Genomic DNA, 26,912 nt, shown 5'->3' on the forward strand with positions numbered 1-26,912 from the left:
TCCCGATGCTGGCTGGCCCTGAGCTTTCCAGCATCCACGTCACTGCTCATTGTGGCCCTAATGAGCTGCCGGAAGCACAGCCTGAATATTTAATGAGGCTGCTCAGCGTGAATGGCTATTGTGACCAGAGAAGGGTCCCTGTTCATCTGGCGGAGGGGCTTTACAATAGCTGGCCCTACTGCTGGGTCTTTTAGCCAAGCAGGCGGCATCCTTCTGGTGCCCGGTGTCACTGGGCTCCGTCCTCCTCCTCTGGCCTCAAGCGACACTCAGACACCCCACAGCTTTGCTTTTTCTCAGGGCCATACTCCAAGGACTTGAGTAAGTCAATTTTTTCCCAGAGTTGTCCCTTTTATCTAATCAAAATATCCTGGGATGGTTGTACTGGATATACCCTGTTTCTATGAAGCCAGAGAAGGGGATTGTGATGGGCGGGAGGTTTAGAAAAAAAATCAAGCACCTCTATAAATCAAAGAAGATCTCTGGGGGAAGAAGGAAACCTCAAAGTCATCCAGGTATTCTGTCTCCAATAGGAGGGCTGTTAGAAACACACGTAATCAGGAATGACCACACCACACAGTGTGAAGCCCTGTTCTTTAAGCACTGCCTATTTTCAGAAGGAAGACACCTCTAACCATTTGTTCATTCGGACAATCCAGAAGGGATGTGGATGGCCACCCCATACCATTAGGGGATAGTTTTTGTCACTCTCACTTAGCTGCCTTTACCTACATTTGAGAAGAATAGCAGTTAGTTGGACTTAACTACATAGACATGAAATGCACATAATATTATAGGGGTCTGATAGTAACCAAATCTTCTAAATGGAAACAATGGAAATCCATGTGAAAAAAAATGATTCTGTTGTTTGAGATAATAACTTCTATTTCTAAATTAGCCATCTGGTTTCCTACTCTTAGATTCCTTTTTCCCCTTCTTTGCCTCCCCAATTTGTACATTTCCAGAATGCAACATGAGAGTTAAAACACAGGTTATGGACTTCACAAATGAGCTAGGACTTTAACTGCATCATAGCTAAGGAAAATCTGTTTTTGTTGACTTAGAGGATGATAGCTGAAGTACTTAATAACCTAATGATTGCTCTTAAGGCATTCTTTTACAGGGTCATCCTTTAAAAAAAAAACAAGGAAACAACAAAAGAAATAACATCTATCTATTCTAAGACCATACTCACTATGCCTCTTACGTGTCTAAAGTATAAAGCTATTAGGAAATAGTACAGTTATTGGCCAACCTCTATAAAAGTCCAGTAGCTTGGAAAGGATACAGGCACTACATTGATTTTTTTCCCTAGAAGACAGGCAGACAGTTCAGTCAGTCTCTCAGTTTCATGTGGATCTACCCCCTCGATGCCATACTGAAAGCTGCACATTATCTTTGAAAAAAAAAAAAAACAGCAGCGTGTACTGAAGCAAATCATACTCTAGTGCCCCATGTGCTGCTGTTTATAATGGATTTTCCCTGGAGCAAAATAACTCCATGATTGCCAGAGAAAAGCACACAACTGGGGATGAGGGTCAGAAACCTGGGACACGAAGCTCCGTGATCTGCAGCTCGCTGCACGCACATCGGACGCTCTCCTTCCTACCACACAAAGACTCGGGTGGGCAACTTACTCCGGAACTTTCAGCGTAATGTTTCCCTGAGAATAAATGTTTCCCTGGCTTCAGCAAATGTTTGTACAGCACCCACTGCACCGCCTTACATGTGTGGATAATGCCTTCCCTGCAAATGGTGATAATCCTTGAACCCACTCCTGAAGCCTGGCTAAAAGCTAGGGCTAACTGATAAATAACAACCTAAGTAATAGATGAATAAAAATAAAAAAAAACAATTAAGGTCACCTGAAATCTTTCCGCTAATGATCATCATTATTAATATTTGGGGGCACATCCTATGCTTTTCCTTGGCTTAATCGTTGATTGTCCATAGTGAAGGCCTGGGAGAAGAATGATAAATGTGAAACCCACGGCCCCTGTCCTACTGGCTTTTATGTGTTCGTGGGGGAAAATCCACATTAAACAAGTAAACCAAAGGTTTCAAACAGTCAAGAGCTATGAAGAAAATAAAATGGAACACCATGGGTGATAATTGATGAGGGTAACAGAGGGACTTCCCCAAGGAAGAGGCAGCATTTGAGCTGAGGCCAGATTAGGAAGGTCTCGCTTTATGCATTTCCAGGGGAAGACCATTTGAGGCATATCAAGCTGCTTGTTAAGGAGCCTTGGAGCAGAGAGCTTGGGACTTGGCACGTTGTGGGAACTGACAGGAAGCCAGAGGCAAGAGCCCGAAAGGCTACAGAAAGTACGGCGGGAGAGGTGGTCTTGAGCCAGGTCACGTCGAGCCGCAAGGCCACACAGATCCTCCTGGGGCACTGGTGTCTAAGACCAATGGAAAGCCAGGAAGGCCTTTAGTCCACGGAGCAGCACAGTCCAGTTTATCTCTTCAAACAGCTCATTTTGGCTGCTATGTGAGGAATGGAGTAGAGGGTGGCAAGGATGGAAGGAGGAGATCAGGGGGTTGTTGCTGAAATCGCACCCAAATGCAAACAGGCTGTTTTCTGGGGCTTTTATTTTTTCAAAGCAAAATACACCTTTCTCCTTGATAACATCTCCTTGATGTCAGCACAGGTTGACATCTTCTTTACTAATGTTTGCTTAATCTTTCATCTCACAGAGGATACTATACATTGTTGATATTTAATTTATTCCTTTAATAACTATTTACTGTGACCCTCCTCTAGACCAGGGACTGAGCAAGGTAGTAGGTTGCTGTCAACTTTTCATTGGGGTAACTTTGAGATGATCCCTTTGTGTGTACACAGTCCACATCGTGTGTGTAACACCCATGAAAAGCAGCTGGATGGTGTGTGACATATTTTAACTTGCTCATTTTCAGGAAGTCCCTAGAGACATTTTGTTTCTTAACCTTCAATGGTAGCCAAGAATAAAAAGACAACACACGTTTTAATACCTCTGAAGAATGGTACGTTCAGAGACAGGATTGCCTCTAATTCTGAGCTCAGGGGATGGAGACACGGTTTCTGAAAGTGCTGTAGTGTGTCAATGAGCATGCAATTTCAATCTCGTATCTGGGTGCAGTTCTCTTTCAACTAACTTACCCTTAAAATCCCTCCCTGAATGAAACAAGATTTCTAGGATCATGAAAAGCCATTTTCTAAAATTATAATTTCTTCACAATGAACATTTGCTTGTACAAGTACCCTAAAAAGGGAAAACGATGAAAAGGATCATGTCTGAAATGAAAAACTACAAGTTTAAGTACAAATTATAACCCAATGAATGCCCAACGTACACTCCACATTTCCACCTCTCCCTCTCTCCTTACTCCCGACCCTCCCCATGGTGATATCTGTCCCTTTTAAGAACTGAGGGCATTATTTTCAACGACCCCAACTGGCCTCATAATGATCTAAATTAGTTATCTTCTGCTTTCCCTAATCAACATTTTCATCATGTATTTTTCTGACACTTTCACTTCCCTAATTTAGTTTTGGATGGTCTGAGAGAGCCTCTCTTATTAGTAAAGTTCCAGGCAAATGGTGGTTATAATTTTTTTTTTTTTTTGAGACAGAGTCTCACTATATCACCCTTGGTAGAGTGCCGTGCCGTCAACCTCAAACTCTTGGGCTGAAGTGACTGTCTTGCCTCAACCTCCCAAGTAGCTAGGACTACAGGCGCCTGCTACAACGCCTGGCTATTCTTTTGTTGTTGTTGTAGTTGTAGTTGTTTGGCAGGCCCTGGCTGTGTTTGAACCTGCCAGCTCCAGTGTATGTGGCTGGCGCTCTAGCCACTGAGCTATAGGTGCCAAGCCTGTGGCTGTAATTCTTAAACCATCTCCTCAGTTAAGGGAACTTTAAAAATGTCCATACTGGATGAGCACCAGTCCTGGTGATTCTAACTGGGCGATGTGGAACACATCTCCTACGTATTCTGAAAAGGCTCCCCCTCAGGATCCTGGGGTGCACCTTTCCTGGTTAGGAACCATTGTGATAAAAGGAAAGTGGATCCTGAGAGCCTCCAGCACTGTCACTAAGAAGTTGCAGATACTGGTAAAGCATCTTTAAAAGTAAGACTAGAATTTATTGGATACCATGTGGGATAAGAAATAATGGGTAAGCCTTCAAGGGAGTTAACATAATCATCTCAAATACAGAAGAAAATCAGTGTAGTGCATATTTGAATAAGAATTTGAAGGTCTTCTCCATTTCTGCTAGAACCTAAGAAACAGGATGGCATTCTCTGGAGCACAGTGCTCTGCCATCCCTCTGAAGGAAAGACTCTTCTCAAGTCACCAAAAAAAACCCCTAGATTTCTCTGAGCCAAAGTTTTCCCTCGTAAAGCTACCTTTTAAACCACCCTTGTGGATTGCTTTACTTGTCTCAGACCAAAATGAATTTAGTTTTCTATGAAGAAATTGAAGTTGTCAATATTAAGTAGTTCCTGGATGTTCTGACATTCTGAATTCCAAGCGTTCTGCCACTTGAGTAAATTGGAAAGCCACTGTGTTGGACAGCTTTCTAGAACCCACCCCGTCAACCAAGGACCAAGACAGAGTTACATCAAGCATTCACTGAATGCTCCCAGATAGGAGCACAGACAGTCCAGTCTGCACAAATCAATTCAAACTCATGGGACAGAATGAAAATAAAACAAGGGCTATGAATCCACTGGTCCCTAGCTTGGTCATATTACTCGTATGTCTCTCTAGAGTAGGCATAAAGGTATGGATTTTTCTTACAACACAGCCCCTAAATGCCCCTCAGGTACTGCCGGTGCTTTACCAAAGATGGCCAACGCATTAGACCTATGCACATCTCCACAGAAAGTTCTAAGGAGCAAAACGGGACCAAGCTTCCTGTAATACTCTTCACTCATTCATCCCTTTTTAGGAAACCATGCTGGGCTTGCATATTTTAAAAAGAAATGCTTGACTTCTTGACTGGAAGTCAATAGGGCAAGGATAGTGTGTGATATCGTCTCTGACGCTGATCAAATCTGTGGGGATTCTGGTTAGGGTCTCCCTTGGTTTCCAGCCCACACCCCACACCTGAGGTCCCAATCTGCAGGGTTTCTGAAGGCCTGGTGGCAGAAGTGTGCACGTGTGCATAAGCCTGGCTTCTAAGAAGCCTATGGGATGCAGGAGGCCTATGATCATGGACATTTGCTCTTGGGCTGGAATTTCTAAAAATAACTTTCCATTCTTTCAAATAAGGGAGATACTTTAAGGATAAAGATCCTGCCACAAATCAAAAATTCTGGTCTTGAAAAAGCAGAACACACACATGAGCAGTGTGTCTCCTACACAAGAGGCAGGAAGCATGGACTGGTGTCAGCTGTCAACCTCACGTCCCTGAGTGCCCACTGAAGCATGCATACTGCCAGCATATGACAGGTTCCAGTGTTTAATTGACTCTCTTGACTAATGAAACACACACATACCTCCAGCTGCTCTGACAGTGCTTTATAAGTATTCATAAAATTCAAGTTACAGAGGTTTACTGTTCAAACAAAATGTAGCAAACTATAAAAGTAGGCAGAAAAATCTCAAGACTTCCAAACTTCCATTTCCTTCCAGGATATCTGCCACATTTTTAAAGCAAAATACCCAGAATGGCTAAATTTGTGCATAAAGGCCTTCCTCCCTGCTGTTCCTTTTAGAGAACCCATTTAGATAACCACTGACACGGACTTACCATATACTTCTATCTTTTTCTGCCTCTCTGACTAGAACCTGGAAATAATTCAGGTGACTAACACTTTTCAGAAGCAAAGTGCTGATGAAGTGCTGATTCAGTCCAGAAAGACTGAATGATAGAAATGTCTGGAATTCTACTTAACACTGCTATGGACCAGAGAGGCTCCCCTCAAGGCCGTGTCCACACCTGTGTACCAAGGTGGGCGTTTCTGACACACGTACACACGTCTGGATCAACACATACATCCCTTTCGACAAGTTTGAGATGTCACACCGTTCTTAAACAGGGTCTCTGGCTGACTACTATGACATGCCCTCTACAATACCACGGCTGCTGGGGCATGGCCCGGGAAGGCGGGGGAGGCACAATATGGTTTCCAGACACATACAAAAATCTAAAATTGCAAACCTAACAAATGTTGATATGTAAGAATTAGAAACCAAGTCACTATCTTCAAATTAAACTCAATGGCTTTATAATTACATCAGGGTGAGAAGGAGTTTGTTAGCAGTGTACAGCTCAAAATTCTAATTGTACACTAGAGTGATGGTCGGCTGAGCTGCTGCTGAATATTAATTAAACAATCTTAACTGATTTACAGACTGCCCTCATTTAAATTTATAGTGGCATGCCTGCTAATAATCCCATTTCTTCCTATGTTGTCAAGAACAGAAATCACATTAATATTTACCTTTGTAAATGGATCTGTTATAATAAACCCTGTATGAATAAGAGCCACTCATAAGCAGAGAGTTGAAAACATTCACATGCCGTCAACAAAGAGGACTGAGAGCTGCATTAAAAAGACATGGATTGATTCATTAGGGCAACATGTTTTAAGAAACCGAAGTGACAAATACAACAATAGAGGGAAAAGGCTATTGGCTCTGTTTCCTCAAAGAGGAGTGTCTGTTTGAAATAACTCTGGGATTCCACTTGGAAAGGAACCCAATTTAAGTTCTAAGTTGAGATTCTTCACATACAACTCACTTACTGCTAAGTTTCCTTTACTGCATGTTAAAGGATTCAGTTTATAAAACTCAGTTTACACTCTGGGTATCTTTTCAGGAAGAGATCTTCTATAAAGGGAAATTTAGAAACTAAAATATGCTTCTGGTGGTCCTGTTTTCTAAATCATAAAAGGGGACGTGATATTTGACAGATGTGAGTGTGCTTTGGGGGATAATCAAATGTCATGCATCACCGCAGGGCTGCGTGGAAATCCTGGGGCATATGGGTGTTATACCTTGGATAAACTGGACATGTCAGATTGGGATGGGAAGGAGGGAAAAGAAAAGAGAATAAAAACATGCAGAAGATGGATGTGGTATGGAAGAGGATGCAGATATGTGTGTCAAACTGAAAAGAGGAGAAAATGTTTCAAAGTATTTTAGGTTTCACATGAGTAGGAGAGATGTCCCAGTTCACTCTTATTACAGATGGAAGTGACAAAAACTTGATTCCCATGGTGAGAATTTTATTGGATGATTCATATTGCCTGTGATTAACATCTTTAGGAAGGTGGGAGAAAGTTAACAAGTTACAGACACAAACGTGGTCTCCAGACAATATATTCTCTTGCTAAATGTTGAGTTTGCCAAGAAATCCTTGCAGACACCCAGGGCCAAATGAAGTACTGGTGATACTCTCCAAGAGATAGGACAGCAAAAGTCTCTTTATTAACTGCATTTGGGGGCCCCGCCGCCACAGGCCTATAATCCTAGCACTTTTGAGAGACTGAGGCAGTGAGATCTGCCTGAGACCAAGAGTTTGAGGTGAACCTGGGCAATAGCAAGATGCCATCTATACAGAGAGAAAACAAACAAACAAACAACAACAAAACCCACCATATTTTGACAAGACCAAAATCCTGAACATGATAAGTTCTTGTTTTGTTTTTGAGACAGAGTCTTACTCTGTCACCCTCAATTCAATTCAAGTTGGGGGGAGGGGGAGGCAGCAGAGAGGAAGACAGGGAGATTGGTGTGTTCCCACCTAATGGGAACTACCACAGGGACTTTACCTAACAAACGCAAACACGGTAACCTAGTCATCTGTACCCTCATACTAATCTGAAAGAAAAAAAAAGGTCCTGGAATAGTTTTTTGGCAGCTACCTATTTTGTTAATATATGAATTGAGTATATTTTGATTTAAGAGTGGTATTACAGGGTTATCTAGGAAGGTATTATACACCTCTTCACTGGGCCCCAGATTGTAGTATTTTTTAAATACTTGGGACCACCTGGGGAAAAAAAGGTTGATTCAGACATCACTCTGTCCACGAGGTTAAATTCCAAATGATTTAAGAATTTACTGTTAAATTTGAGACTATAAAAGTACTTAAAAAAATAACCTCTGAATGGATAGTTTTTAAAAGATAACCCAAAATCTAGAAAACAAAACAGCAAATAGAAATTTAATTAAAGGACAGTCAAAGTAACACCATAATCATAGTCATAAGGCAAACTACAAACTGGGAAAAAAATATTTGCAACCCATATCACTAACAACGGGTTCTTTTCCTCGATTAGAAAGAGACCAATAACAGCTCCAAGAAAAAATGGGCAAAAGATATAAATAGTTTATAGAAAAAAACAAAACAAAATAAAAAAACACATGGTTCAGCCTAGTATACTAATGATGTTCAACCTCACTTACAATAAGAAATAACATAGTAAAACTACATTGAGGCTGAGGCAGGTGGATTGCTAGTGCTCAGGAATTCAAGACCAACCTGAGCAGGAGCAAGATCCCATCTCTAAAAATAGTTGAGCGCTGTGGTGGGTGCCAGCTCCTTGGAAGGCTGAGGCAAGAGAATCGCTTGAGCCCAGGAGTTTGGAGTTGCTGTAAAATAGGGCACCAAAGTGAGATTCTAGCTCCAAAAAACAAAATGAAACAAAACAGAATGTAAACTACATTGAGGTGCTGTTTGTTTTCCACCTACGCAGTTAGAAAAAAGGCCACAGTCTGACCGCACCCTGGCTGGGAAGGATGGAGGGAAACAGCCATGTTCATACACTGCTGAGGAACCCACCTTAGCAGCTCACTGGGAGGGCAGTTTGGCACCATCCATCAGAATTACGAATGCACATACCCTGTGATGTAGCCTATCTCTTGAATTTATCCTACAAATAAACTTATCCTTTTGCAAAATGACATGTAAACAAAGTTCTCCACCACAGTCTTGTTTGCAAAAACAAAAGACAGGGAACATCCAAAGTGACAGCCACGAGGGGACTGGTTTAGTAAACCATGACACACCCGTGGGAAGGAATACCATACCTCTGCGACAAAGAATGAGGCCGCTATACAGGCACAGAGGAAAAGTGTTCAGTGAAAAAAGCAAGACTCATGTGCGGTACTCCACTGTGTACAGGGGATAAAGGGACACACATATTTGCTTGCGTGTACATAACAATCTCTAGAAGAACCAACAAACCAGCAACAGTGCCTACCTATTAGTGAGCAGGTAAGGAGCAGGGTGGGTGGTGATGGGACAGAGATTTAGGGGCGCTTATAATTTTAAACTTTTTTGATTTTGAACCATGTCAAGTCATTACCTATGCAAAATTTAATTCAGCTCTATTGAAACATTAAGGGCTTGAGGCTGATTTTTATTATTTTTTCCTCTCCTTTCTCTATTGCCCTGATTTTAACAATTCTCTCTGCTGGCCTTGCTTGGTCCAGTGCCATCCTTCCTGCTGTGGGGCAGGGGGACAATAGGGGCAAAGCTGTGTAAACACGTGGGAACTTTGTAATGGCTACTGTAGCTGTTTGGAAGGTGACAATTTGGGCATCACTGGGGGCTTTACTCCTGGTTGCCATATATATTTTTTTTATTTTACTTTATGTATTTATTTATTTTTTAGGGACAGCGTCTTATTTTATTGCCCTCAGTAGAGTGCGTGCATCACAGCTCACAGCAACTTCCAGCTCTTGCCTCAGCCTCCTGAGCAGCTGGCGCCCGCCACAATGCCCAGCAATTTTTTGTTGCAGTTTGGCCGGGGCTGGGTTCAAACCCACCAACCTAGGTATATGGGGCTGGTACCCCACCCACTGAGCCACAGGCGCCGTCCCTATTACCATATTTTGGATGGAGATGCAGGCCAGGAGAGGAAATGAGTGTGGCTAGAATGAGGCAAATGTAAGAGACAGTCTGAAAGTGCTTCCCGTGACCCTTGGTAGCCTCCTGCAGGAGCCTGGCAGAAGTGGGGTCCCCTGTCCTCAGAAGGCTTTTCAGAGCAGCAGTAGGATGAGCCTGGGGAGAGAGTTGGGGGACAGGGGACAGTGGGCTGGTGGGGAACGAGGATCGGGAGGTTCTGGAGGAGCAGAGTGTGGCAGGGAGGCCAGCATGAGACAGAGCAGAGACTCTGCACCCTTTGAGGACAGGATCTGTGCCTGTCCCATCTCTTCCTTATGGAGCAGTTAGCACAGCAGCCGAGCACAGAGGACAAGACCCAGGTCAGGATGCAGACCACTGCAGTGGAAGTGCCATGGCAGCCACTTGAGAGGGTGGCCTAGCCACGTAACAGCCTTTCAGTGTCTGGGTTTCTTCATCTTCTCAATGGGGCAACCTCTTTCACACTCTAAGCACTTTATATACACCACTTCATTGAATCTTTACAACCTCATGAAACCTATCACTAGACCCATTTGCTAGATGAAAAATTGAGTCTCAAAGCACTTCATGGTTGCAGAACCAGGAAGTGGGAGAGTTTGCAATTAGCACCCACATCCCCTTGAGCCGAAGTCTGTCTTTTTCTTGTTCCATCAAAATTGCTGAGGGGTCAGGAACAAAAAAGAAAAAAAAATCCAGAACAAAAGTCTGTCTTTTTAGCTGCTATACTATTGGGAAAAAGTAAAGTAAATTGTATGATTCACAATCAGGTAGCATCTTTAAAACCTTGTTGTTTCCCAAGATAATTCCCAACTCCTTAGAACTTCTACTGTGCTTCCCCAAAGGTTTCCTCACTGAGAAGGAGGTAAGATATCAGAGGGACTGGAGCCTCTCTCTTTTCACCTCAACTATGTTTGTAATAAGCCACTCCCACACTGGGGCAGCAATATCAATGAGATGGTCTCGCAGGCTATGGTATCTTCTCTGGGGAGAAACTTAGAAACCGGATGTACATTTATCTTCCTGCTGTTCACAAGGTGATGCTGGCTCTTTAAATTGTTACAGTCAAAAACATATTATATTTAAAATGGACCGGGTGTGAAAGTTAGGCACTAAGGTAACATCCAAAGTCTCTTTCTCAAGAGAAGGCGATCAAGGGTATACAAATAGGGTCAGAGGAGATCAAACTTTCACTCTTCATAAATGATATGATTTTACACTTGGAAAACCCCAGAGACTCAACTACAAAACTCTTAGAAGTGACCAAGGAATACAGTAGCATCTAAGGATACAAAATCAATACTCAAAAATCAGTAGCTTTTATATATACTAATAATAGTCAAGCTGAAAAAAGAGTCAAATACTCTATTCCCTTTACAATTGTGCCAAAGAAGATGAAATATTTGGGAATTTACTAACAAAGGATGTGAAAGATCTTTATAAAGAGAATTATGAAACTCTGAGAAAAGAAATAGCTGAAGATGTTAACAAATGGAAAAACATACCATGCCCATGGCGGGGAAGAATCAACATTGTTAAAATGTCCATACTACCCAAAGCAATCTACAAATTTAATGCAATCCCTATCAAAGCATCACTGTCATATAAAGATCTGGAAAAAAAAGTACTTCATTTTATATGGAACTAGAAAAAACCTCAAATAACCAAGACATTACTCAGAAATAAAAACAAATCAGGAGGAATCATACTACCTGACTTCAAACATACTATAAATCTATAGTGATCAAAACAGCATGACTGGCACAAAAATAGAGAGGTAGATGTATGGAACAGAATCAAGAACCAAGAGATGAACCCAGATGCTTATCATCATTTGATCTTTGATAAGCCTATCAAAAATATAAATTAGGGGAAAGATTTCCTATTTAACAAATGGTGCTGGGAGAATTGTCTGGCAACTTATAGAAGACTGAAACTGGACCCACCTTTCACCATTAACAAAAACTGACTCTCACTGGATAAAAGATTTAAACTTAAGACATGAAACTATACGGATCCTTGGAGAGAGTCCAGGAGAAACACTTGAAGAAATTGGCCTGGGAGAATACTTTATGAGCAGGTCCCCCCAGGCAATTGAAGCAACACCAAAAATACATTACCGGGATCTGATCAGCACATGGCTCTCAGCATGGGATAGGATATTTTCAGGTTATGCCTCTGACAAAGGTTTGATAACCAGAATCCACAGAGAACTCAAACTTATTAATAAAGAAAGAACAAGTAACTCCATTTCACTGTGGGCAAGGGACTTGAACAGAAGCTTCTCTGAAGAAGATAGGTGCATGGCCTACAGACACATGAAAAAATGCTCATCATCTTTAATCATCAGAGAAACGCAAATCAAAACCACTTTGACATATCATCTAACTCCAGTAAGAGTGGCTCACGTAACAAAATCCCAAAACTACAGATGTTGGCATGGATGCATAGAGAAGGGAACACTTCTGCAAGCTAATACATCACTTCTGGAAAGAAGTATGGAGAATACTCAGGGATCTAAAAGTAGACCTGCTGTTTAATCCTGCAATTCCTCTAGTAGGTGTATATCCAAAAGACCAAAAATCACTTCATAACAAAGATATTTGTATCAGATTATTCATTGCAGCTCAATTCATAATAGCCAAGTCATGGAAGAAGCCGAAGTGCCCATGGACCCATGAATGGATTAACAAATTGTGGTATATGTATACCATGGAATATTATGCAGCCTTAAAAAAGGTGGAGACTTTACCTCTTTTATGTTTACATGGATGGAGCTGGAATATATCCTACTTAGTAAAGTATCTCAAGAATGAGGAAAAAATATCCAATGTACTAAGTACTATTACGAAACCAATTTACAATCACTCACACTTTCTTATGAAGAATAGATCACAACTATGGCCTAGGATGAAGGAGGGAGGAGAGGGGATGAGAGGGGAGGGAGGAGGTCAGATTGAGAGAGGGTGAGTTGTGGGATCACACCTATAGTGCATAATGCAACATATAGTACATGTCAAATCTATTAAGTATATACTATAAATGTCTTAACACAATAATTAAGTAAATGAGATGAGGCATACATTAACCAGTGTGATGTAAACACTCCTAATTCTATATGAAATCAGCACATTGTACCCCATAAATGCGTTAATGTATACATGATCTATGTGTTTATAATTTAATAAAAACAACAACAAAAAAACTCACTAAGTCTCTTTCTCTTAAGATTAGATGTTTGAATCCGAAACTATACAGAGGGGTTTCTATTTCAGTTTCTATCACTGGAGTTTTGAAAATGTATTAGAAATCAGAGACTTCAATAAACAAAGAGATCACAGAACAGTTACAGGAGTTACTACCTTCCCAACAAGGACAAAATTGCACCATATGACTTAAACGAAGGCAAATCATGGACTTTCTCATTAATCCGTCACAATGCCCGAACTATACCTTCTTAGATATCATCGGTATATCTGATTATAATGTATGGATATCTAAAATTTCATCTCAATAATCTGATCTATCCACAACCAAAGATAAGCCTAAGGAAATATTATCAAGCGGCCCAAGCGTGGTGATTAACATTGTACAGTTGTGAATTGTAGGACAATAACTTTTCCAACTATTCTAACTACCTAAAACTCACATACTTTTACTTTTTAAAAAAAAATTCACCCTTCTTAGGAAAAACACATGGTATTTCCACAATTGCTCAATTTTTTCTCCCCTTTCTACTCTTCATCCTTAACTTATCTATACATTTAGGTTTCTAAAAGGTATTTTCCATGTATAAGGAGAAATGCATGCACTATGTGCTATTTTTAAAGCTCTAAAACATGCAAATATTTGAAATTTTGAAAAGAAAATGGATGCAATACACATACAGACACACAGACATGGAACATCCCCAGTTCATTCAAACCCCCAAACAAAAAACATACCCCCAAAATCACAAAATAAAGCAAAGCAAGCACAGAGGGCAAACTTTAATTGGTACCAGCTACCCACAAGCTGAAGTGATAATTGCAAGTCTTACTTTAGAGAGCTGGGGTAGAATAGGTGAGTGTCAGCATTGCACTGTCTGGAAGACTTTAATCCCCATGGCAACAAAATAAAAATTCGGCAAGCCAATCCCGGCCATCAAGACCCCCATTTAAACTTGACCGCCCCTCACCTGCTCCCCTTCTCTCCTCTCTCCCCAGAAGAAGGCACTTCACGGAAACGTCTGGGAAAGCCCTTGGACTTTACTTTGTTACACCCTCTAAATGGACAAAAAACAAAAGAGAACAGGTGTAGAAGACAGTACTTTCAATTGGCCACCAAGAGTTCCACATAAACACCCTCCCTCCCTTTGTGTCAGACAGACCCTGTCAGTAGGCCTCATTTGGGACATTTTCAAAAGTTTATGCTTATGTACAAAGGTGGCTGATTTTATGGGCTTTTACAGAGAGGTGTAAGAAATACCAAACGGGAACTTTGCTCTTAAAAGCCATCTTTACATATTAGAAACCTGTAGCATCCCTGGTGTTAACAGAAGTAAGGATATCACAAACACAATCAGGACCTTTCGCACTGATATACCCACTCTTCTGCCTTTGACATGCTGCCCTGGAAAAGAGGATGGCTTAAAATACCATTGAAATAAACAGAACTTGGCAGAAATGTACTGGGGACCATTTGGACCTCCCTTCTGCCGCAAATTTCTCTGAATGTGGTGCCATTAGACAAATCCAGGGTTCTGTCTTTTTCCCAGGCATTCCTCTCATCTCTGGACAAACACTTTTGTGGTTTGTAATACGATTCACACACACATTTGTAGAACATGCAGGAGAGGCACCTCAGGGAGACAGGAACACGACTGGCAAGTTATTACTAGACAGCAAATTCTATATTCAGTTTCCCTTGTAGCAACTGAGACTTGGCCACAGAATTTGAAAGATACTTTTGTCAGACAATACTTAAAAATGTTTAATTATATTTAATTCCTCAAACCACTTGAGCTATAGGATTTTACACTGAAATGATCTCTGTTCTTTTTAAACTCTCTTGATACAATAGCAATGACACTCAGATACAAGGATGTTCTCTTTTTTAGAAGCTCTGTGAATCCCACATAAAATTCTAATGTCAGATATGTAATTCCAAAGATGTTAACATTCTATTAGTTTGTGATTCACCTGATGTCCTTCTGCTTCTAGGAACGAACATGCTCTAATTCCTGGGTTAGGTTTTTCTTCACCCTCAATACAAACTTTCATTTATTTTGATAATTATTAGACTCAATATTGGGTAAAAAGTACTTGGCACAGGAACCATGATTTAGAGAAGCCAAAACGTGAAAATGTGATTCGAAGGGGGAGAAGGATCACTGTAATTCAGAACTTCTTGTCTCCCTCTATCGAGTACATTCTGAAACAACGGATGACTGTCCTCCAAGCATCACGACTACGCTCAGTGTGGCTCTTAACATTAATCTGAAGAAATCACGAGTGTGTTGGAATGTTTTTACAAATTCTCATAAAAACTTGAAATTTGCAGCTTCCTAAAATATTTAGACTTTTTCTCAACCCTTAGCCCTATTCTGAATACTGCCAGATTCAGTATTTTGGAGCAGAGCCGGCAATCTCCGCAGTTTCTCCTCACACACAATCACAAGCGCTTAAAACTACCACCCGCAAACTGACAACACTTAGCTGAGAAGCAAATGCCAGGCAATCAATAACTAATACCTCAAATAACAGAGGGATACTGCAGCAGACCAGCAGAGTAGGGGGGCTCCATGATCGACCCTGGGAGATAGTACTGTAATTCTGAGACATTCAAAGAAAGGTGGCTGTTACCCAGAATAGATTGGGCATAGAAGGAGTTTCCCTTTCCTGAAAAGTGAGCTTGGTTTAAAAATTGACCCACCCACCACTTCCCTAACAGAATCAGTGCAGCCTTTTAAATATCGTGGAGCATGTTTAAACAGCAATCTTTAGCAGTGAAGCTCTCCCCGCTTTTGTCTAATGACTATGTGTTAGCTTGTTCCAAGAGCTTCCACTGGCATCTCAGGGCCAACTTGACAGCAGGGGGCTGGTTACTATAACAACTGACAGCTCTCGTGAATTGTGAAAGGCCCCGAGTAGCCATTTGGGAAACAGTTATTGAGCAGAAAGTTGCCTGGGCTCTGCAGCGTGAGCTGCCGTGTGACCCCGATCTCCTGCACACAGTTCACAGAGAGAGAAAAAGAAAAATGTGGCCACCCTCAGGATTAGCTGGGGACCTCAAAAGGCTTCCCACCCCCTGTTAGCAGCTCAGAGGAAGACCATTGACCACCACAGTGTCATCATGAAATCAGACCCTCTGTGGCAAGCTATATTTTGGCATCATGAAATGTGCCTGAGCTCTTCCCATTGGCTCGACACGTTGTTAGGCTTTGAAGAGCTGAACTGTAAAAATTATTCCTAATGATAAAAAAAAAATTTATTAAAATGCAGCCTTAGATACATGTTCCAGAAAGAGAAAAATGGCACAGTCACTAGTCTTAAAAGAAAAAACAATGCCCACAATACTTGTGGTCCAATAAAGGGTCTGTTTGCGGAAAAGATCAAGGTGGTCACACAATGCCACCAAAAATTATGACTTGGAAACTCAGACTTCCCCAGCTTGAGAAAAGTTTTATATAAACATGTCTTTTGATTCTCATTCTCTCCCTCAAAAGGACACTTACGAGCAACTAGAATTGGCCCAGGGCCTTTGTACATGCAGAACCTCTTAGAAATGAATCTGACTCTACCCATGACAGCAGACTTTTCCTTGCTAAAGTAAGGGCAGTTAGACGGGTCTTGTCCTCTGTTGCATGTGCCATGATGCAATGCTTCTTGGTCACCTCTTACAGAGATGCCTCTACCTGGCACACTTGTCTTTTTTTCTTTAATCTATAAAGTCAATCAACCCAAATACCCTCTCCTCCAAGAAGCCTCCATGACTGCCTCTCTTTGCCACCTCACTCTGCTTGCAATCAGAGTCCCTCCCAGAGCACACTATTTTCCTTTATCACTCCTGCAACCCAGGGGAATACAAATTCAACCACCCACAGGTGCCAGGCAGGAACCGGAGGAATGGCAGAGACTGTCAAAGTGGCAAGTGGCCTTTGAAAAGGGGCCACTGTGGTGACTCCATCCAGCCACGAGTGACACAATGAATCTGAGAACAATGTTGCTAGATCTTCCAGTTTGCCATGAGAACCCAGACAACTGAAGTTTTTAGTCAAGTTTTCAAAATAACTCAAAAATTTAAAAACAACATATTAGCTCAATAAAACTAGTCTGGAGGACTAAGAGTTTTTGATCTCCACTTAGGATAACTGTGGTTTACCTGCTCATCTCCTCCACTAAGCTACTGAGCCCCTTGAAGTCAGGAACTCTGTCTCTCTGATGGATCTCCGGTGCTTGGTACACACTAGCTGCCTGAGAAATGCTGAATGAACGAACAAAGGAAGGAATAAATGGGCCAGTTATAAAGAGTCTTGGATCAACCAAATCAAACCCTGGGTATGAGAAACTCTCAAACTTATGAGCCATATGATCCTGCACAAGCCCCCCAATTCCCCTTCTGGAAACTGTTTCCTTTCTTGGGACAAGAGTGATGCAGTCCCTGATGCCTATGGCACCTGCTGTTAGTGGACTAAATAATGGAGTGTGTTCTTTGTATTAATTCAGCTACTACTGGTGGCTGTTAGTGATGGAGCATCCTGCTTCCTACCTCTTCACAGTCACCTGTGCTAGAGACATCATCCTTGTTATACCTGTCTTCTTATGACTTTGCTGGAATGAAAAGGGGCAAACACTGTAACCAAGTCCAGTCATCAGCTAGTGAACTCGGAAGTGTGGGCGTCAGAGCAGACGGGGAAGCATGCACGCCTGGGCCCACAGCAGCCCTGCACACGTGCCATGGTTGACACTGCGGCAGTATGGGAGGGATCCGCACTCCAGCGAGGCACATGTGGTCAGTCACCCTCGAGCAAGAGAGGGAAGTTCCCACGTGCCCACACTTGACTTTCGCACGCATCTGTTTGTTTGCCTGAGCCTCCATTATGCCAACACAAATCCCCCACACATTTGCGGTTTGCATCCCTTCATATTTATTACACTCTGTCTCCCAGTGAACATCCAGGGAAGAAAAAAAAAATCACAGTGTCAACAAAAACTCACTTGATTTCATGAATAGCATTCTTAATGAGGAGGCACCAACACATGGCAAAATTTCTGAAAATCTAAAGATGAGACTTAGATGAGAGACCTTTCCTTATCTGCATATGTGGCTAAACTGGTGTTGTCTGATTTACCCCAGAATTTACAGCTGTCTCCGTCATGTGCTGAAGGAGGACAGGAATCTACCGGATGAGAGTGCAAGAGGCTCCTGGAGCCAAACTGCAGCAAACCTGGGTCCGACGTGACAGTTCCACTGTGAGAGTTTCCAGTTTTCTGTTCCCGAATCAGTCCCATCTGAATCTGAGAAGTACACTTTACAAAAGTGTAAAGCAGCTTTTGAGAATTCCCTAGACTTATGCTCAAGGAGATACTAACTTTATCAAGAAGGAAAGTAGCATTGATCAGCTAGCACTAAGAAAGGCCAAACAGGTTATATGTTATCCCACATTAAAACCTTCTCAAAGTAATGAAGAGGCAACTGACTGCATATACCATTCATCAGCTTCTAGAATACTTAAAAACATAGGGGGATCCCTAAAGATTTCTACCACATGATATTGGCAACTCCAACACATAGGATGGTTTGATTCTGGCCTTCCAAACCAATTTACCAACACCGTGTAGCAGTTCAGATGGGCCCTTTTTCTGGAGTGTCTTTCTGACACACAGCTATGCATATAAAAGCAGGCTGTAGGAAGAAAGACAGGAGACCGTCCATCATTACCATCCCCTACACTGACCACCTCCTCAAATTGACCTAATTTTCAGAGATGGGACCTGCACCGCACATGTGCATCAGCACAGTAAGCCTGGTTCCTTATGTTGACCCCCTTCATATGTCAACCAATTACAGTCTCTTGGGTGGTCAAATTCCAGACATGCTACTCCTCATCTTGGCAAGATAATGTACTGGTTAAGACAGTATCAAGTCAAGTAGGCTGAGTTCAAATCCAGATTCCACCAAAAATTAACACTGCCACTTGAGCATGTCACCTGATCTTATTAAGCCTCGCTTTTCTCATCTGCAAAAGGAACATAATCGTTATGATTGTACCCTAGGATCTGTATGTTGATTAGGTGAGGACACAGTCTGCTGAGCGTGTCTGGTATGGTCAATATTCAATGAAAGGTTCTTGGCTGCACAGGCTTTGAGATACATAAAGCCATTTTAGGGGTGAGACTGCTCCTCAGAGAGACAAGAGTTGGTTACCTTCGGAGCAACATTCCTCAAAATTATGGAAAAACATAAATTAAAAATATCTTCACAATACTTAAAATTCTAAGTGGACGTGAATGTCTTGCTCACAGTTACTAAGCTAGTCTGTGCTGGGGAACTAAAAAAGTTGCACACTCAAGCACCCTGACTGGACACCCGGCACATAGCTCCTCTCCCGTCATCTACCTCAAATTATGCAAATCAAAAAGAAACCTTCCAAAAATGTTCTCCTTCTCTGAGTGGCAGCGGCTGTGCTGCTCCAAGTCTTTTCAGGAATGTCAGCACATTGGTGCCATATAAACAGCTTGTCTTGCTAAGGCAGGGGATGGCACTTGGAAGGCATTTTCTGAGTGTAGTCCGACAGTCAAATTCAAAAGGTGTGTTTTGCTACCCTCTTTAGTAGTAAGGCCAAAACGACACACTTCAAAAACTATTGAATTGATGCCTCCTGTCTTGTTAGTGATAGCTCTGAACCACTGCATGCCTGGTATCACTGCGATAGGTAGAAGGCACGCAATGGGGTGCCATTTCTGAAAGGAGACAAGCTGTTTAACTGTTAGCTGATTTTATTTTCATTAGCAGCCCCATAATCCTGCCCCTGGTCCAGAATCACTTTCTGTGCATTTCTTCCTAACTTCACAGCAACTTCTGCATCGTTATGGATTCTGGTTCCCACCGTTCTTCAAGGCAGACCTTTGCAAGGAGAATTCAAGGGAGAACTGCTGCAGCCTACCTAGAACATCTCAGCTAACAACATTTTAAAATAAATTTCTCCCTCCAGAACCATGTTGCTGCCTGGAAAAGTACTGCTCAAAGGGTCTCCAATGGGACTCTGTGCACTGGAGATCTCTCAGACACACAGATTATCTGTCATTTCTACCCCTACTTTTTAGTTTTGGCTAAATTGGAAGTAATGAGACTGATAACAGTCCCTAAAGTTGTCCCTCTCAGGAAACATACACATAACCCAATGAAGCCAATGGGTCTAAATATCTAAGAACATCAGTGGCAGTGCCTTGTAAGTACCCATGTGTTCCCCAACCTCATCTGGTCCTTGGGTGTGTGACCATCTGTGGTCATCAGTAAGCTTGGTCACTTTTGGACCAAGCACGCGAGAGCTGGGTCCCTCCATGATTTCTGTCCCTGCTGCAGCAATCTGGGAGACGTTTTCCAGAAAGAGGAACGAACCCTTCCAGACTTGACGTGGGGGAGAAATAACCCTTTGTGTGCTATTAAGCCCCAGGGGTGCTGGGACATGTTTGGGGCAGCAGCCAGCGAAGCTTACTCTAACCCAGACAACCCTGAATTAATGATGCTGCTAATGGGCTTCCCGAGTGTTTCCCAGGTGGCGGGGGAAGGGAGGGGTACGTCTTTAACCCAGTGACTTAGGGATGTCCTCCTCAGGAATTGCCTTTTGGCCCCGCAGGAGCACCACTTAAACCAATTTCAATTTCATTAACTTCATAGTCACCCCTTTCTTTTTTTGGCCTACCGTGGTTCTGCTCAGTTGGTTAACCTACATTTATACTATATTTAGCTCCAAACAGATGACTTTTAGCTATTTCTAGGATAAAAACTTCGCACAACTGATATCCTTAAAAAAAAAAAAAAAATGAACTTCAGACAGAAATCCCTAAAGTTATTTTCAAGCATGTTTTGTGCAATGGACCTGTTATGCACGTATTGGAAATTGTACACAGCTCACACAATGGGATACCATTTAAGGGACAACATTCATTTAGATATATACGTGTGGTTAGTTATTTGAGGCACACCAGGACCCAGAGTTACATTTCTCCTTTTGCCTCAAGTCAGAACACTCTTGACTGCAGATTCTGCAGATTCTGCCAGGACCCGGGATGAGCCTTTCCTGCACCGAATCCTCACCTGAACCCTGTGGGCTGTTTCTTAATTCTCTCCTACAGACGAAGAAGCTGAAGCTGGTGGAGGTCTTCGTCTAAAGTGGGGTTTTTTGACCTATTTCTCACCAGCATCTCCTCCAAGGGGCCTTTATAGACTTTCTCGCCATTTTATCCCTCTTCCCCCACTCCCAGTGCAATTTTAATGCCCCAAGGGCACAGTCTATCTGGGTACAGGCCATCTTTACATCTGTGCTTTCTACACAACATAGAAGTCTTTAAAAAAAATCTCCCTAGACCAATTTTAATCCCTTGGGGGATGACAGCTCCCAGTTAGGAATGCGGGCTTTACGGATACCCTGGTAGAGAAGGTTGTGGAGTGTCGCTCTAGACCCAGGCTGTGCGGCTCTGGGCCTGAGTCCTGGTGTCTGCACGCAACAGCACCTCTTCCTGAACCTGCCCTCCTGCAGCTTCTGCTCCTTCAAGGCCTTTCAATCAACCCCAGGGTAAGGCACCTAACCCTTTAGGTGGCATCCACGGCCTTTATGATCTGGCCCTGACTGTCCCCATACTCTGTTCCAGCAACACTGACTACATATGAGTATTTCTGCCTGCAGGAGGCCAAACTTCCCCTCTGCAGCTTCATCCCTCCGCGCCCCCTTCACCTGGGGTACTGGGGCTTCTGCTTCAAGACTCGGCTCAGACGTGAGACCTTCCAGGGAGCTTTTCCTAAACCCAGTCCCCCTCCCAGGCTGGGCTGAAGCCCTGCCTATGTAGGTGGCAACTCAGACTTACCTTTCTCTAAAACACTCCCCATCTTCTGTCATATTTACTCATCTGTTCCTTCCAGTGGCCTGTGAGGACCACAGGACTTCATCCCAGAATCACCAAGCCCAGCACAGTGTGTGGCAGGAACTCAGCAAGAATTGTGGAAGTAATAGGAAGCTGCTCACACCATTTGGGGCCTGGTGATTCAGGGACAAAGTCCCTGGTCTTGATGGCAATGGCACTGATCCTACTTCTGGACTTCAGAGCATTCTATCTCTCTGGCCACTGGAGATGGACAAATGACCCTAGTCAGTCCTCAGACATGCCTTGTTGGGACTGAAGTGGAATGATTAGAGGCAATTCTCTTTCCACTGGGATGGAGAGATCTAAGTCTAACATAGCCAGAGGCCACTGCATGCTGGCAGAGGGGCCTGCCTCAGAGAGGAAGCCATACGGAGCAGATCTCAGAAACAGAGAGCAAGAGAAATAGAGACAGACTAGCCCAGCTAAGCCATCATGTCCTTGTTCCGTCTTAATCCTGCCAGGCCTGATGCTCCCAAATTTTTCAATTCTTTGAATCCACAAACTTTTTTTTCCTTGTGCTTAATGCATTTTGAAATGGATTTTTGTCAATTGCAAAAGAAAAGGGCTCCAGCCAGGGTCATCAGTGGGAGATGATACGGCATGCAGGCTGGCTCACAGCAGGCACTCAACACATGTGAATTCCCTCCCTTTTCCCTGGTCAAAGGAAAGGGGGTAGGAACAGTACCATCCAGACTGGTTGTAAGAATCACACAAGATGATGCCGCCCCAGCGCTTGGCACAGTGCCTAGCACTCCCAAAAGGACTCACTGAGCATGAGCAGGCACTACCACCACCGCACAGTGGGAGACTGGTACAGAGACAGAATTCAGAGGCCCTGGGTTTAGTTTTCCGCTATTTCACAAACTTAAATAGCACAGTCAACAACGCCAAATAAACCACTCAGAAAGCAGAGCAGTAACTGTGAAGGACCAGTCCTGCTTGTCGTAGAAACTCCTGCCACAGCGAGTTGCTCTGAACCCCAGGCCTGTCGCCTGAGGAAATGATACAGCAGTTTTTGATCTGCCTCGATGGTCCTACTTATGTCAAGTCAGCTGCCAGGCACCCCTCTCACTGTGTCTCAGAGGCGGCAGAGAAGCGCTTTTGTTCTAGCTTCAAAACTGTCCTGCCAAAGGGAAATATGTATCCTTTCTCTGTTCACCACTTTTGCACGTGAGGTGCCCGATCCTTCTTTCTTTCACATTAATAATTAAAAAAAAAAAAAAGGCTGGGTAGAAAAAAGGTCTTTGTCCCCTCTAGGCTGTCTGCTTAGCCAACCCATCCATACACTAATTCAATTTTACTTTCCTTGCTCAGTAAGAATCTCCTCCTTCACATTCATTTTTTTGGTTATTGGCATTAGAGTTTTGGTAGAAGCTCAAATCCAGACTCTAATAGATGGAGTTTACAGCTCTGCTTACTTTAAACCCAACTTTTTTTTTGGGGGGGGGAATATATATATATATATATAAATTAAATAAATGTCATAAAAATATTTTAGATGTGAACTATTAATATAATCTTCAATTCGTATTTTCCATTTGGACTTACTGTTTTCTTTGTAAGTATAAACAGTTGTCATTTTCTAAAGGGAAAGTACATCTTGAATGGAAAGACTTGAAAGCTGTCTTTATACAGCCCTTTCCTACAAGAAGCATGCACTGAAGCATGCTTTGGCCAGCTGGCTCAGCCACACGGTCCTTCCTGTTCACACTGGACAGAGGGCACAGGCAGAGGTCGCAAGGTGGGCCACTCAGGAATATTCTGAGGTTTCTGCTTGGTCCAAAGTACTTCTTTATGCTGGGAGTGCTAAGCCAGATCACTCAGCCTGGGGCAGTGGTGGGACCTCTTTGCTCCCCTATGGGGAAAGTCTGAGACTAACCAGGCAGCACCAAGCAGAACCGAGGGCAAGTGGGCCTTTGTTGTTTTATATGTTCCGTTAAACTCACATTAGGTGGCCTTCAAATTCCTAACAGGTTTCAGGCACACATTTGCAAACCACTTTTTTCTGGAAGAGGGATGACATGGAGGTGAGTCTAGTGTTCCTCTGGTTATTCCCAAACACAATAGACTCCATGAATGAGCAGTCTGCAATACTAACGGTCCTACGGCTACTGTCAGACAGCTGGGCAAACCTGAGATGCTCCCTTCCTTATGTCCCTATTCTGGCCAACTGAGACAGACCTAAGGACACACCGTCAGTCCATCAGCAGATTCTCTTGCTCTCACCTTCAAAATATTTCAACAGTCAATTGGTTCTCCCCTGCACTGCTACCCTCCTCTGAGCCACAATCACATTCTTCTTGACAGGGATCTCCCTGACAGTCTCTGCTTCTGCCCCTGCTCCCTTCCAGTCTGTGTTCAACATAGCAGCCAAGTAACCCTGAAGTCAAACCGTAACACACTTCTGTACCAAGCCCTGCTCATCTTAGGCTGAAAGGCAATGTGTTACCAGCAGTCTCACGTATATTGCACACAACTAGATCCTCCTTGGCCCTGTTTCTTCCTAACTTGACATCCTCTTCTACCACTCTCTCCCTGTACCCATGTGCTCAGCCAATGAACAACCTCCTGGCTGTTCCTAGAATATACCAAAAGTGCATGTGCCTCAGGGCCTTTGTATGTGCTATTTCCTCTGCTTGGAACTTGCACCAGATGGAGCTCATGTGGTTTCCTCCCTCTTTAGGTCTTTGCTAAAGTATCATATCCCAGTTAGGTCTCCCCTGACCACTCTGAACACCCAGCCCCTGCAAGCCTCTCACCCCGACAGACTTAGTTTTTGCCACGACACGCTGGACACCATCTTAGAAATTGCATATTATAGCTATTTGTTTTGTTTACTGCCCGTCTCCTCCACTAAAAGTAAGGATTTTTACTGTCTTGCTCACTTTTGTCTCACCAGTGTATACAATAGGAGCTCAGAAAGAATTGAGTAAATGGAAAGAAGAGAGGGAGAGATGAAATACGACACCTGTTTCTTCCCAGTAAAGCCTGTTGGGTAAAGGGCAGAGGCCTCCTATGTTAGTCTGACAGGAGAAGGTAACCAGCCTCATCCACTCAGTTCAATTGGCAGAGGTGGTATAGCAAAAAAACACAACTTCCGCACAGAGGCTGCAAGCTGCTTCCCATGGGAGCAGTGAGAGCCAGTTCAAGGATAATGATCACAGCAGGATGGCTCACAGTCTGCCATTTTTATCTTACATGTATTAAAAGCCACACCATATGCTACATGTTTTCCTATCATCTAGTTTAATTTTTGGCAAAGGGCTATAAAAATTTTAAGGTAAAGAGGAACAGTTATATGTCTACAACCAAGTAAAGCATCATCCCAGAAAAAGTGGAAACACTATGGAACCAATTAACTCATTTCACAGTTCAGAAAGTGAAGTTCAAAGTGGACATGGAATTTGAATCCAGCAAGCAGCAGAGCTGGAATCTGAACTGGGAACTGCCTGATTCTCAAGGAAAAGCCTTTTTGGTACTAAATGCCAGACGCTCACCCTCAGTGCCTCGACCTCAATGGTGGCTCTGGCCTGCTGTTGTCTTTCAAAGACAAGAGGTTCTCCTAGGTGGCGAGACTAGAAACCCTCCAACTATCCTACCTTCCTGAATGCATAAGCCATGGGCTACCTGGCTGGCACCAGGTCCCACACACTGTCCAGGTGCTGTCTGGCTTACTCACCTCCAGTAAACGAGCACAGCGATGAGAAGGATGAGGCACACGAAGGTCAAGGCTGATACCACAATCAGAGGGATGATCCACTCCATCCTCCCTGGGCCAGGACGGCTTATCATTCCAGAAGTGTTCTTTTCTGCAGCAACGAGAAATCATCCCAGTCAGAGGTCAGAGGTAAGCTGAGCAGCCAGAGTGTAGTGTGGTTTCTGAAGAATTGGGCTGTCTGCTCTGTTGTGCCCCATGACAGGAGGGGCAGTCTACAGCCTTCACTATTTCCTGCCCTGTCCCAACCCAAAGAAGACCTCTTTCATTCTGTAATGTTCAGTGCGATGGATCTGTAGACAGAGTTCAAGATGTTCTGTAAAGAGCAATATGGAAGATACTCCAAGTACGTTATCAACCCCAAGGGGCCCAGGATGTTCTGATGATACAGGCTCAAGTCTCAACAAGGATCAGGGGTGTAACAGCCACTGGGGAGCTCCTTGAGTTCCCCAGTGCGAGGGCAGGCATGATGGGTTTTACCAGGAGAAACTGGGGGACCGGCTGGGACAGCAGTGGCCATCTAGTCATTATGGCTAAGCAGCCAATCCCCCTTCCTGCAGTAACTATACCCCAATTCTGCTTTGGGAAGTCACCTCCCTCTCCCTAACAGTCTTAGTGGGACAGCCGTCTGAGTACAGGGCTTCCTGCTGTGCTGGCCAGGAGTGGGTGCGGGACTCAAGCCTGGGCCATGGTGTCACCCTGCACTCTCAGCCAATGACTTCAAGACAACACAGCATACACCACAGGAGTGCCATGTGCTTCTGCTCAGCATGTCCCATCACCCAGGCCTCAGAGGTCCTGTTTTTCCTCAAATCTCATTCTCTAGCTTTTTCTTCAAACACCTCACCTACCCCAGATCCTCCTAAAAGCTTCTAAGACAACTGAAGACAGACAGCCATGGCTGCCCTGCACCCAGCACCCAGCACACGCTTGCTTCTAATCAGCAGCCAAAATCTAGGGTCAAGAGGGCAAGTCTGGTAAATACTGCAGGATGGGGCTGGTCAGCCGACTCCTCTTACCTGGGCAGCTTCTTCCTATAACTCTCTGGCCCCACCCTAGTACCTTCAGGAGTCCCTGGGACCCTCAGCAGGAGATCCTTGTCCTTCTTTCTGCTGCAGGCAAACCTGGAAAGTGCCAGGTGGCCCAAATGAAATGAAGCTCAGGTGAGGTGCTGGGTCTGGGAAGGGCAGGTGGACAGAGGCAATGACAGGAGGCA

General features: G+C 43.4%; 1 protein-coding gene across 4 annotated transcripts in view; it reads right to left on the minus strand.

The window, feature by feature from the left end:
• PTPRG (protein tyrosine phosphatase, receptor type G) overlaps window positions 1-26,912 on the minus strand; it is a 740,009-nt gene that overhangs the window by 58,981 nt on the left and 654,116 nt on the right. For 3 of the 4 annotated variants that reach the window (XM_023510661.1, XM_023510662.1, XM_023510663.1), the window contains one exon: window positions 25,661-25,790. In XM_023510661.1, the coding sequence (XP_023366429.1) occupies window positions 25,661-25,790 (130 nt within the window). Of the gene's footprint in view, window positions 1-14,033; window positions 14,121-25,660; window positions 25,791-26,912 lie in introns of all 4 variants that reach the window. The other variant, XM_023510664.1, reaches the window with a different exon arrangement.

This window comes from Otolemur garnettii, unplaced genomic scaffold, assembly GCF_000181295.1.
Source record: "Otolemur garnettii isolate 467f Iridium unplaced genomic scaffold, OtoGar3 scaffold00015, whole genome shotgun sequence".
Classification (NCBI taxonomy): domain Eukaryota; kingdom Metazoa; phylum Chordata; class Mammalia; order Primates; family Galagidae; genus Otolemur; species Otolemur garnettii.